Here is a 10,839-nt window from a genome sequence, read left to right as displayed (position 1 = left end):
GCCCCGCCCCTGCCCCTCCCTCCGGGCTGCCTGCTGCAGGCCCCTGGGAGCCGCGGGAGGCTGCAGGGAGCCCGTGCCCCAGAGCCGGCCCTGTGCCCGCCTCCCCAGATGTACGCCTACGCTTCCTCCGTGTTCGGGGAGGCGGGAGTGCCCCCGGAGAAGGTCCAGTATGCCATCATCGGGACCGGGTGCTGCGAGCTGCTCACAGCGTGTATCAGTGTGAGTCTGGCTCCGGGCTGGCCTCTCCCAGCCCCTGGAAGAGGGGGGATCTGGGGTGCTGACACCCTGAGGGCTTCAGGCCTCTTCTTTAAGCCGTTTCCCACTCCAGGTCACTCTGTTAAAATACGGGGAGTTCGCCAGCGTTTATTGAGCACCTACTATTTGCTGGGCACTCGAACCGCGATTTTAAGATGAGGGAACTCAATGAAGTTGGGTGGCCTGTGGGAAATTAATTTCTTAATCAACTGCAGCAATGAACTGCTCCCTACCCCACCATCCGCTTCCTCATGAGGCCCCTCCCCCCTGCTCACCCCAAACCAAGGGGACCACGGCCCAGGGTCCCAGGCCAGTTGCTGAGGGCCCCTTTCCTTTGCAGTGTATGGTCATTGAGAGGGTAGGCCGGCGGGTGTTGCTGATTGGGGGGTACTGCCTGATGACCTGCTGGGGGAGCATCTTCACAGCGGCCCTGTGCCTGCAGGTAGCTGGCGGGGATGAGGAGGGCGGCGGGGTGCCGGCTGACCCCCACCTCACCCCGGCCCTCTGCTGCAGAGCTCCTTCCCCTGGATGCCCTACCTGGCCATGTCCTGCATCTTTGCCTTCATCCTCAGCTTTGGCATCGGCCCCGGTGAGTGGGCTCGAGGGGCTCTGGGCTTTGGGACTTGCCGAAGGAACATGGGCACCTGGGTGAGAGACGGGTGGATGTGAATGCAATGTCACCTGCATGCCCCACCCCCACCTGCACCGAAGCTTCCGGAAGAACACCAAGGGGTCCCCCACTGCCATCTCTGGGGACTTTCCCTGGCTGGCAGGCCCCTGTCCCTCCCCTCCTTTCAGCTGGAGTGACAGGGATCCTGGCCACGGAGCTGTTTGACCAGATGGCCCGGCCTGCTGCCTACATGGTCTGCGGGGCGCTCATGTGGATCATGCTCTTCCTGGTTGGGCTGGGGTTCCCCTTCATCATGGTAGGCCTGCCCCTCCCCCCAGGGAGAGCTGCCTTAGGTGTGGTCCCTGTCCGCATGAAAACCCCAGTGGGAGGCCTCCACCCGAGGAGACTGAGACTAAAGGGGATGGGGCTTACCTAAGCAAAGAAAGACACGTCCCTCTTGCAGACCTGTCCTGGGGCCGAACAGAGCCACACTGGGTCTCAGGGTCTCTTTTAACCTATAGGAGGGATTGTCCTACTTCCTCTATGTGCCTTTCCTCGTTGTCTGTGTCTGTGGGGCCATCTACACTGGCTTCTTCCTTCCTGAGACCAAAGGCAAGACCTTCCTGGAGATCTCCGAAGAATTGCACAGACTCAACTTCCCCAAGCGGAGCCAGGGCCCCCCGTGGAGGGGCCCCAAGGTCATCCAGTCCACAGAGCTGTAGCCCCACAGTGGTGGCTGGAGCCCAGACAGAGCTTCCGCTTGTCCCTTTGCTTCCTCTCCATTTACTAGCTCCTGTGTTTGTTCACTTAATGAGTGCTTATTATATGAGCACCTACTGTGTGCAGGAATGGTGCCAGGTGCCTAGCAACAGTGGTGAGCCAGAGAGATGGGATCCTGGGCCTCTTGGTGTTCCCCACCTAGAGGCCGTTAACGAACAGGAAACCAATAAAAACATAACTACAAACTCAGGGAAATGCAGTGGAAGAAAAATACAGGTTGTGAAAGGTGTGCACACCCCGGGGGTGGAGGTGCAGGTGGGGCTGACCTAGTTTGAGGGGCATGCATGGTCAGAAAAGGATTTTCTGAAGAATTGATTTTTTTAAAATGAACTTTATTGTCTCTGGCTGGAAGCTCAGTTGGTTCGAGTGTCGTCCTGATAGGCCAAAGTTGTGGGTTCAATCCCCGGTCAGGGCACATACAAGAATCAACCAATGAATGCATAAATAAGTGGAACAACAAATGGATGTTTCTCTCTCTCTAAAAATCAATAAAAAATAAAATTAAAATCAACTTTATTGAGGTATAATTTGTGTACAATAAAATGTATCCACATTAAGTATACATGTGATGAGTTTTGACAGATTTATCCACTCACGAAACCACCAAACACTGCGATCAAGGTAGAACATTCACATTACCCCCAAATCTCCCTTTGCAATCAATAGCCCACCCCTTCCCAGCCCCAAGCAACCACTGACCTGTTTTCTGTCACTACAGCCCAGATTGGCCTCTTATATATTGAATTTGACATAAATCCATGCTGTATGTATGCATTTGTGCCTGGCTTTGCTCCCGATAAAGTTTTAAAAATTCATGCAGGTTGTTGCATGTATTAATATATATTCCTTTGTGTTTCTGAGTAGTATTCCACTGTATGGATAGGACACAATTTGCTTATCCATTTACCTGCTGGTGGACATTTGAGCTGTTTCTGATTCTTGGCCATCATGAATAAAACTGCTGTGAACATTCCTGCACAGGCTGTTGTGTAGACAATGTTTTCATTTCTTGTGGGTAAATAAATTGCTGAGTCTAATAATGAAGGCTGCCCGGCCAGAGTGACTCAGCAGTTGACTGCTGTCCTGTGCACTGAAAGGTTGCTGGTTCGATTCCCAGTCGGGGCACATACCTGGATTTCAGGTTCAATCACTGGTTGGGGCACATACAAAAGGCAACCGATCGACGTTCTCTCTCTCTCACCCCCCCCCCGCCCCCCGCTGCCCTTCCTTCCTCTCTATAAGCATGTCCTTGGGTGAGGATTAAAACACACACACACACAAAATAATGAAGGTATGTTTAGCTGTAGAAAAAACGTTTTCAAAGTGATTATACTGTTTGACATTCCCACTAGCAATGTGTGAGAATTCCAAATCCTTATCAGCACTTGGTACTGGCAATCGTTTTAATTTAGTGATTCCAGTGAATGCATAACGGTGTCTCATGGTGGTTTAATTGAGGTATTTCCCTGATGACTCACAATGTTGAGCATCTTTTCATCTGCTCAGTATGGCCATTCATCTATCTTGTCTTGTGAAGAATCTGTTCAAATATTTTGTCTATTATATGTTTTAAGATTTCATTTTTTAGAGCAGTTTTAAGTTCACAGCAAATTTGAAAGGTACAGAGATTTCCCATATGCCTCCTACAAGCGCCTCCCCATTATCATCTCCCAGCAGAGTGGGACATTTGTTACAATCAATGAACCTACATATCACTGTCACCCGAAGTCTGTAATGCACATCAGGGTTCACTTTTGGGGTTGTACAGTCTACGGGTTTGGACAAATGTCTAATTGTATGTACCCACTATAAGGTACCACACAGAGTAGTTTCACTGCCCTAAACACCCTCTGTGTTCTGCCTGTGGTGGGGGGTTGGAGGGAGGGTGCCAGCCTCAGAGCCTGGTTATTGCAAGACAGGGAGAGTCTGGACGAGGCCCCTGGGAAATGGTACGTCCACTGTGAGAGAGGAGGCGCTCCCTACCCCACTTGGCCCTCTTTTGGGTCTCCACCTGGGCAAACCTCCTGACCCAGAGCTGGTTAGGAAGAGGCACAGGGCAATGCAGCGCCTCCGCCCTCAGGGGCACAGGGAGGCAGGGGCAGGGCTTTTCCAGTCTCTCCTGCCTCCCCAGGTGGCTTCTGGGTGGCCCATAGGCCTGGCCCCTATTTCTGGCCGACGGCCTGTGCCTGGGTGCCCCCGCGGGCCTCTGACCTCTCTGCTCTTCTTCCTCAAGAGCCTAGGAGACCTCCTCACTGTCGGTGGAGACCCCAGGGCTTGCCTGGACGACACCTTCAGGTATGGCCGGGCGGGGGTGATGACCCCTCAGGTCTTCTTCCACTGACTAGAGGGGGTGGGGAATCTTTGCTTGTCATTGCTGAGACTTTTACCACATTCAGTGAAAAGGACACAGGGCCAGGGGTCAGGGGCTGCTGGGTTGTTTTGGCAGGAAGGAGTGATGTGGTATTAAGTCTCTGGAAATTTTCCTCAGATTCACTTTTCTATCCCATTTTTATTTCAATTCAGCAACTCCTTGTATTATAGACATAAGGATGGAAAAGTTACAACATATTCTGACCAGATCCGGGTTCCCAGGAGTCACAGGTCAATACAAATGATTTTGGGCCATCACCTCTTTTTGCCAGGCCCTCAAATGATCATTTCTAATAGATGGGAGAAAATAAATTCTCAAAACCAATCCCCTATTGCTGAACGAAAGACTGGTGGCTCCTTGCACACACCCTTTGGTACAGAGTTATTTCTCAAAGCTTATTAAATAACGTGCCCTCAGAACTCTAAGACGAAGAGACATTCATGACATCAGTGTGTTCAGCTTGAACCTGGGTTTCAGATTAGAAAGGAAACTTGCCCAAACTGCCTTATCATCAGTAAGTTTGTTTGTTCTTAAATATTTAATTGATTTTTTAGAGAGAAAGGGAGGGAGAAAGAGAAACATCGATGTGAGAGCAAAACATCGATCACCCCGGACATGTGACCTGACCAGGATTCAAACCAGCACCTTTCAGTGCACGGACGACGCCCAACTGACTGGGCCACCTGAGCCAGAGCATCATCAGGGAGCTTCATTTGGCACTGGTTACCCTTTGTATAAAGGCAATGCAGACCTCTCTGTGCTTTTACTTCTGTTCTACCTTCTTTTGGGCTCTGCTGGCGGAGGTGCTGAGCCTCTACTTACTTCTGTCCCTCCTCTCCCTCCCCTTGGCCCTGTCGTCTCTGAAGTCCCTCTCTCGCTCCCAGTCATTTCCAGGCCACGCCCTGGCCGGCTCTCTTTCCTGCCGCCTCTTCTCCCTGCCCCGGTCATGGTCCCGCTCCCTTGTCCTGGACTCCCAGTGTCTTTCTCGGGATCGGGATCGCTCCCTCTTCTCCCTTTTTCCCTCTCTATACTGATCGCTTTTAATAACGGGCAAATTAATGGGTTTTCGGAAAGGCCGATCCCGCCCCCCAAATCTCAGCTGCCCAGATTCCTTTTTCCCCCCCAGGCCTCCTCCCAGCCGCCGAGGGATCCACCCTTTGAGAGTCCTTTCCAGTTCGTAGTCCACGAATATCTCATGCTGGTCGATGACCAGGCCGTCAGCGTCCCGGTAGGCTCTGAGCAGGGAGCGCTCCTCCTTGTACTCGATGAAAGCATAGCCCTTGGAGAAGCCCGTGACCAGGTCCCGCACCAGCCGAAGCCGCCGGATGTCCCCGTAGCGGGAAAACACCTCCTTTAACTTCTCCTCTTTGGTCTGCAAGTTTAGTCTGGCCACAAACAGGGTGAGGAGGGGGTCCCCCGTGACGCCTTTGTTGGGGGTGTACTGCGCCAGCATTGCCCTCCAGACGGCGCGGTCGTGGGGGTCCTCATCCGTGCCGTCAATGCTGCCAGCTTTAAGGGGGTCATACTCCTTGGCGATGGGCATCCAATCGTTCATGTTCTAGGAAGGACCACAGCAAGCATTTATGTAGCACCCACTGTGCGCTACTCGTTTGATCCTTACAACAGCCCCCTGAAGCAGACACCATCATTCACCCCTTCTTTAATAGGGAAGGGAGTGGATTCCCAGAGGCTGAGGCCTCCCCGCTAGAAAGTGGGGGCGACCGCATCAGAGCCAGGCAGTGGGGCTCCGAGATGCTCTCCCCTACACTCCCCCCACCACCCCTCCCAGGAGGAGGCAGAGGGCAACCTCACCTGAGTTTGAGATATGTATTATCTATCCTCCAGCTTAACCACCATAGGGAACTTACTAACTCCAGGAACTAACTGTAATGTAGAGAATGAATCAAAACCGAGGCTCAGAAGCCAGGCTCACCTTTTAGAGACTTTAAAATGGTCAAGAAAACCACCCTGGGAACCGCTACAGACATGTCATTTTAAAAAACTTTACTACCAAGTCCCTGGCCAGTGTGGCTCAGTTGGCTGAGCATCAGAACATGCACTGAGAGGTCACTGGTTCAATTTACCTGTCAGGGGTGTGCAGGAGGCAGCTGCTAGATGTTTCTCTCTCACCTGATGTTTCTCCCTCTCTCTTCTTCTCTCTCTAAAATCAGTAAGAAACATCTAAAAAAATTTTTTTTAACTCTACTACCAAGAATTCCAAATATACCAATGTAGAGCATGGCATAATTTTCCACAAATTCCTTGCCTGGCTGCTACTATGACCAACATGGGGCCGGTCTTGTTTGCTCTATGCTTCCACTCACATCACCACTCCCCGATGATTCTGAAGCAAATTCTAGACATTTACATCACTCATCTGCGTCACTACAAGATAAGGGCTTTTTCAAAAGCCAAACTACAAGGGAAAATGGTGCTTGGAATGCAGCATTTCGCATCTGTCAGTGCACAGATAGCAAAGCTAAAACAGCAGTCACCCAGCAGTGGGCTCTTCGGTTCAAAGGAATAGGAGATTTCTTCCCAGCTTCCTAGCTGATAACCTGCTTATGCCTTGGAGCACAAGTGGCTGCAATGATCATTTTAGTCCAGCAAGCACACTGCAATTGTCATTCACCCCAATATATGACTGTTGTTTTCGAAAGCAGGTGGGGAAATGCAAGTCTGACACCCGATCATTGATTCATGTGAACCTGCTGGAATAATATAGTGCTTGCCAACGTTTCAGACGCTGCTGATAACCATGTGCCCACCTCTGTAAGTCTTCAGAGCCAATGCTGAAATATGCTGCTTAAAACCCAGGGCTCTTGGCTAACAGCACCTTCCCATCATACTAGCTAAGATGATACCTATAATGTCCCCCCCTTCTCACATTTCCCTCCAGAATCTTTTTGCTTTTCTTCTTCTTCAGTTCATGGATTATGTAGGAAGAGTGATTGTTTGGCAGGTACACTGTGGAATTTCCCCCCAATAAAAAGCCAAACACCCTCAGAAGAAAATCCGAACTCAACAGACTCAAGCCCTCTGACCCTCGGGTAGCCTATCACCATATTCCACTGCAAAACCTATTCTATCCGGGATTGCGCCTCGTGCCTTGAATGTGCCCGAGTTCCCCAGCCCCATGCCTCTCTCGATGCAATTTCCTCTGCTGGGAATATTCTCTTCCTTTCTGCCTCCCACATCTCCACTGCGGACATTCTACTGGCCTTTCCAAGTCCCGCTCCCAGCCTCCACCCCTTGAAGCAAAATGTGCCTCTCCCACAGCTCATCTAGCTTCTCTGTCAGACTCATCACTTTTTTTGTCCCCAACCCAGACTAAACGCTTTTCAGTCTAAGGTCTGTCTCACTTCATCTCGGTCTTAGGACCCTCAGGAGTTCTGGATTCGTCATTATTTCACAAATGGGGATGGGACGTGAGAGATGAATGGTGTCCTGTGGAGGTGGGTGGGGCAGTTAACCATTAGAGAGAAAAGCCTGGAACGTGAAAAAAGAGCATGAGACTGGGAATCAGGAACACCCAGGTTTAAGACCCCATCCTATGTTGGGCAAAACGTAAATCATCCATAAAATGTAGCTAAACGTCACTTCACCGGCAAAGGTTAGATAAGTATCTCTGAAACTGCTTTACAATTATAAATTATTATGCAAATAAAGTTATTATTAAGCAATCAAAGCACTTCTGTCCTGAGTCTAAAAGCACTACATTCCTGCCCTGACCAGCTTGGCTCAGTGGTTAGAGCGACGGCCTGTGGACTGAAGAGTCCCAGGTTCGATTCCGGTCAAGGCATGTGCCTTGGTTGCGGGCACATCCCCAGTAGGGGGCGTGCAGGAGGCAGCTGATCGATGTTTCTCTCTCATGGATGTTTCTAACTCTCTATCCCTCTCCCTTCCTCTCTGTAAAAAATCAATAAAATATATTAAAAAAAATAAAATAGATTTAATGTAAAACAGAAAACTATAAAACTTAAAAAATAAAATAAAATAAAAGCACGACATTCCCGCGCTTTCCACCCAGGTGGGCTTAAGGCGGGACCCGCAGTCCTTCCAAGCATGCCCAGTCCTTCCGAGCATGCGCAATGGCGCCGAGCATGCGCAGTGGCACGCAGACGCTAAGGCGGAAGTGTCCCTGGAAAGGCCTGTACCCCTCAAACCCCGAAGCGCCTCCGCCTTGGCCGTCGGCCCCTCACCTTCCGGGTGGACGTAGAGAGGAAAGGCCAGTCTTTCCAACCCAGCTATCGCCCCAGCTCCTCTAAACACAACCCCGAAAGATCTCCCCCTTTGCCAGGTTCCAACATGGCGGCCCACACGCGCGCGGACAGGCCGTCCAGGCGGAATTAACTAAGTCCTTCCCGCCAGGTGGGCGTCGCTCCCGCCGCGCCGCTCCCACTCACCTCACCCAGGCTCGGGCTCCCTCTCCCGCGGACACCGGCGCCGGGTTCCTAAGGATGGAAGATTCTTGGTGCCGCCTCCGACCGGGCCTTTACATTGGCAACAGCAGATTCGTCACGGGCGCCGTTTCCGCTTTTGCTTTTGTTAGGAAAAAAAATGTAATCCCTTGTGTTGAGCATCGAAGGGGTATTATTTACGAGCAGAATGAAATTTATAATATTTTTTCCCACGAAGACAAGACCTGTTCAGTTGCACCGTTGAGTTGAAGACTATCGAATCTGCAGGTATGCGTGTGAGAGCCGCGGGCTTTCTACACGCCGCTTAGAGCTCCGTCAGCGCCAGACGAGTTTATTTTTAGACTCCCTTTGACCAGTAAATATGGTTTCAACTTTATATTATGGCTTCTTCGGGAAATGCCTGTGCTGGTTCGAGTGAAATTTGGTACGTTTCCCCAGCGTTTCCCTAACCCCTAAATGTGATAAGTTCCCGTTTCACACAAGCCAAACCGGAGAGTCGCGTGGGAATTTGTTACCGTGAGGTTTCCCGATGGGCGCAAGGGGGCATCGCCTTGGAGGTTTGATTTGCGTTTCTCCCAGGATTTGGAGCATCTTTTCTTATGCTTATTGGCCTCTCGAAGGGTCACCTGAACGGCATCCCCATGACGGCCACATCCTTAGGGTGTCCCCCCAAAATGTATACGCACGCTTTGAGTGACTATAAAGGCCGTGTTTATTAAAGTAGATTTCACTTTCAAAATCCAGCCATCAGCTGTTGAAGTGTGTATACATTTTTGGAGACACTCTGTTCCAAATAAAAATTATATACAAAATTATATAACAAAATACCGTATAAACCAAGCAGAAGGTCTGGAGGGCAACATGGCCTACTCTACCAGAGATTTCTCTAGGAGTTCCATATTACTCGTCTTTTTATTTTATTTTATTTTTTAAAATATATTTTTATTGATTTCAGAGAGGAAGAGGGAGAGAGAGACAGAAACATCAGTGATGAGAGAGAATCGTGGTTCGGCTGCCTCCTGCAAGTCCCCCACTGGGGATGAGACCACAACCGGGGCATGTGCCCCTGATGGGAATCGAACCTGGGACCCTTCAGTTCGCAGGCCAACGCTCTATCCACTGAACCAAACCGGCTAGGGGTCCTTTTTTTTAAATGTGTTTTTATCATTGAAAGTATCACAGGTGTCCCTTTCCTCTCCATTGACCCCAGCCAACCCAACACCGCCCCCCAGACCTTAACGGCACTATTGTCTGTGTCTATGGGTTCTAAATATATGTATGTAAGTTCATTGATTAATCTCTTCCCACCCCACACCCCTTCCCTCTGAGATTTGACAGTCTGTTCCATGCTCCTATGCCTCTGAATCTATTTTGTTCATCAGTTTCTTTTGTTCATTAGATTCCACATATTAGTGAGATGGTATGGTATTTGTCTTTCTCTGACTGATATATTTCGCTTACCATAATATTCTCCGTCCCTCCATGCTGTCTCAAAGGGTAAGAGATCCTTTTTTACAGCTGCATAGTATTCCATTGTATGAATGTACCACAGCTTTTTTCAGAATATATTTTTATTGATCCCAGAGAGGAAGGGAGAGGGAGAGAGAGATAGAAACATCCATGGTGAGAGAATCATTGATCAGCTGCCTCCTGCACACCCCCAGCTGGGGATCCAGCAGGCAACACAGACATGTGCCCTTGACCAGAATTGAACCCGGGACCCTTCAGTTCGCAGGCCGACGCTCTATCCACTGAGCCAAACCGGCTGGGGCATCACCTAAGTTGTGTGTGTTTTTTGAGTGTGCTCTTATGCAAACAGGAACTCAAAAAAAGTGCCCTGGGCACCACCCTTCCTGCAACCAGATTCTTTTCTAAAGACCTTTCACTCTAAGACATGAAGTCACTGACCCAGGATTGCATGCATTTAACCCAAACTTGGAACATCTCTAAAATCCTTGTGTGTCCCTGCGGGTTTGAAGGGTAACAAGACCAGAAAATAATTTAGAGAACAGGAAGGAGGCCATATTGAGTGAATGGGCCATTCAGGAAATAAATGGTGCCACAGAAGGGCATCAGACTTATTGTGCTTGCTGTACCAAAATAGGACCACCAGTTAGCAGCAAGTGGAACTTTCCTATTGATGGGCTAACTTAGTCCCCAAACATTCACGGTTCCATTTTTATTAAGTGTGACTCACCCACTTCTTTTTGGTTCCCAGTTCACTTTTTCCTTAGTTTAACCATGAGTAAGGTATGACCTAACGTTGTACTTGCTTGTATAGTCACTTTGGTTTCTACAAAAAGAAAAAAAAAAAAAGCTGCCTATGGTTGCATGCCTGTCTTAAATCTCTGGGGAAGAGTTGGTTTTGAAATTATTTTTAAAACCTTGTTACATGACGTATC

At 49.7% G+C, this 10,839-nt stretch overlaps 2 protein-coding genes and 1 long non-coding RNA gene across 3 annotated transcripts in view; 2 read left to right on the top strand and 1 right to left on the bottom strand.

The window, feature by feature from the left end:
- Nucleotides 1-1,812, top strand: part of SLC2A11 (solute carrier family 2 (facilitated glucose transporter), member 11) — a 14,294-nt gene extending 12,482 nt beyond the window's left edge. Inside the window, exons 8-12 of the mRNA XM_014547023.1 lie at nucleotides 7-219; nucleotides 596-697; nucleotides 769-844; nucleotides 1,054-1,181; nucleotides 1,387-1,812. Coding sequence (XP_014402509.1) covers nucleotides 7-219; nucleotides 596-697; nucleotides 769-844; nucleotides 1,054-1,181; nucleotides 1,387-1,587 — 720 coding nt within the window. The 3' untranslated portion in view covers nucleotides 1,588-1,812. The remainder of the gene's footprint in view (nucleotides 1-6; nucleotides 220-595; nucleotides 698-768; nucleotides 845-1,053; nucleotides 1,182-1,386) is intronic.
- Nucleotides 1,813-4,134: 2,322 nt separating this feature from the next.
- SNRNP35 (small nuclear ribonucleoprotein 35kDa (U11/U12)) lies at nucleotides 4,135-8,525 on the bottom strand. The gene is made up of 2 exons (XM_005875484.2): nucleotides 8,423-8,525; nucleotides 4,135-5,574 (listed from the first exon to the last, which is right to left on the bottom strand). Exon 2 carries the CDS (start codon nucleotides 5,569-5,571, stop codon nucleotides 4,831-4,833), a length of 741 nt encoding a protein of 246 aa, XP_005875546.1. The 5' UTR covers nucleotides 5,572-5,574; nucleotides 8,423-8,525; the 3' UTR covers nucleotides 4,135-4,830.
- Nucleotides 8,526-8,772: 247 nt separating this feature from the next.
- LOC106727672 lies at nucleotides 8,773-10,747 on the top strand. The gene is made up of 3 exons (XR_001363907.1): nucleotides 8,773-8,861; nucleotides 9,837-9,934; nucleotides 10,257-10,747. It is a non-coding gene; the product is annotated as an uncharacterized LOC106727672 (long non-coding RNA).
- Nucleotides 10,748-10,839: the final 92 nt, after the last annotated feature.

This window comes from Myotis brandtii, unplaced genomic scaffold, assembly GCF_000412655.1.
Source record: "Myotis brandtii unplaced genomic scaffold, ASM41265v1 scaffold463, whole genome shotgun sequence".
Classification (NCBI taxonomy): Eukaryota; Metazoa; Chordata; class Mammalia; order Chiroptera; family Vespertilionidae; genus Myotis; species Myotis brandtii.
The sequence above is the reverse complement of the archived record's forward strand: the minus strand, read 5'-3'. Positions and strand labels throughout refer to the sequence as shown.

Bases quoted from the DNA above. Each gene is read 5' to 3' on its own strand.
- SNRNP35 (XM_005875484.2), bottom strand. From the start codon at position 5,571: ATGAACGATTGGATGCCCATCGCCAAGGAGTATGACCCCCTTAAAGCT.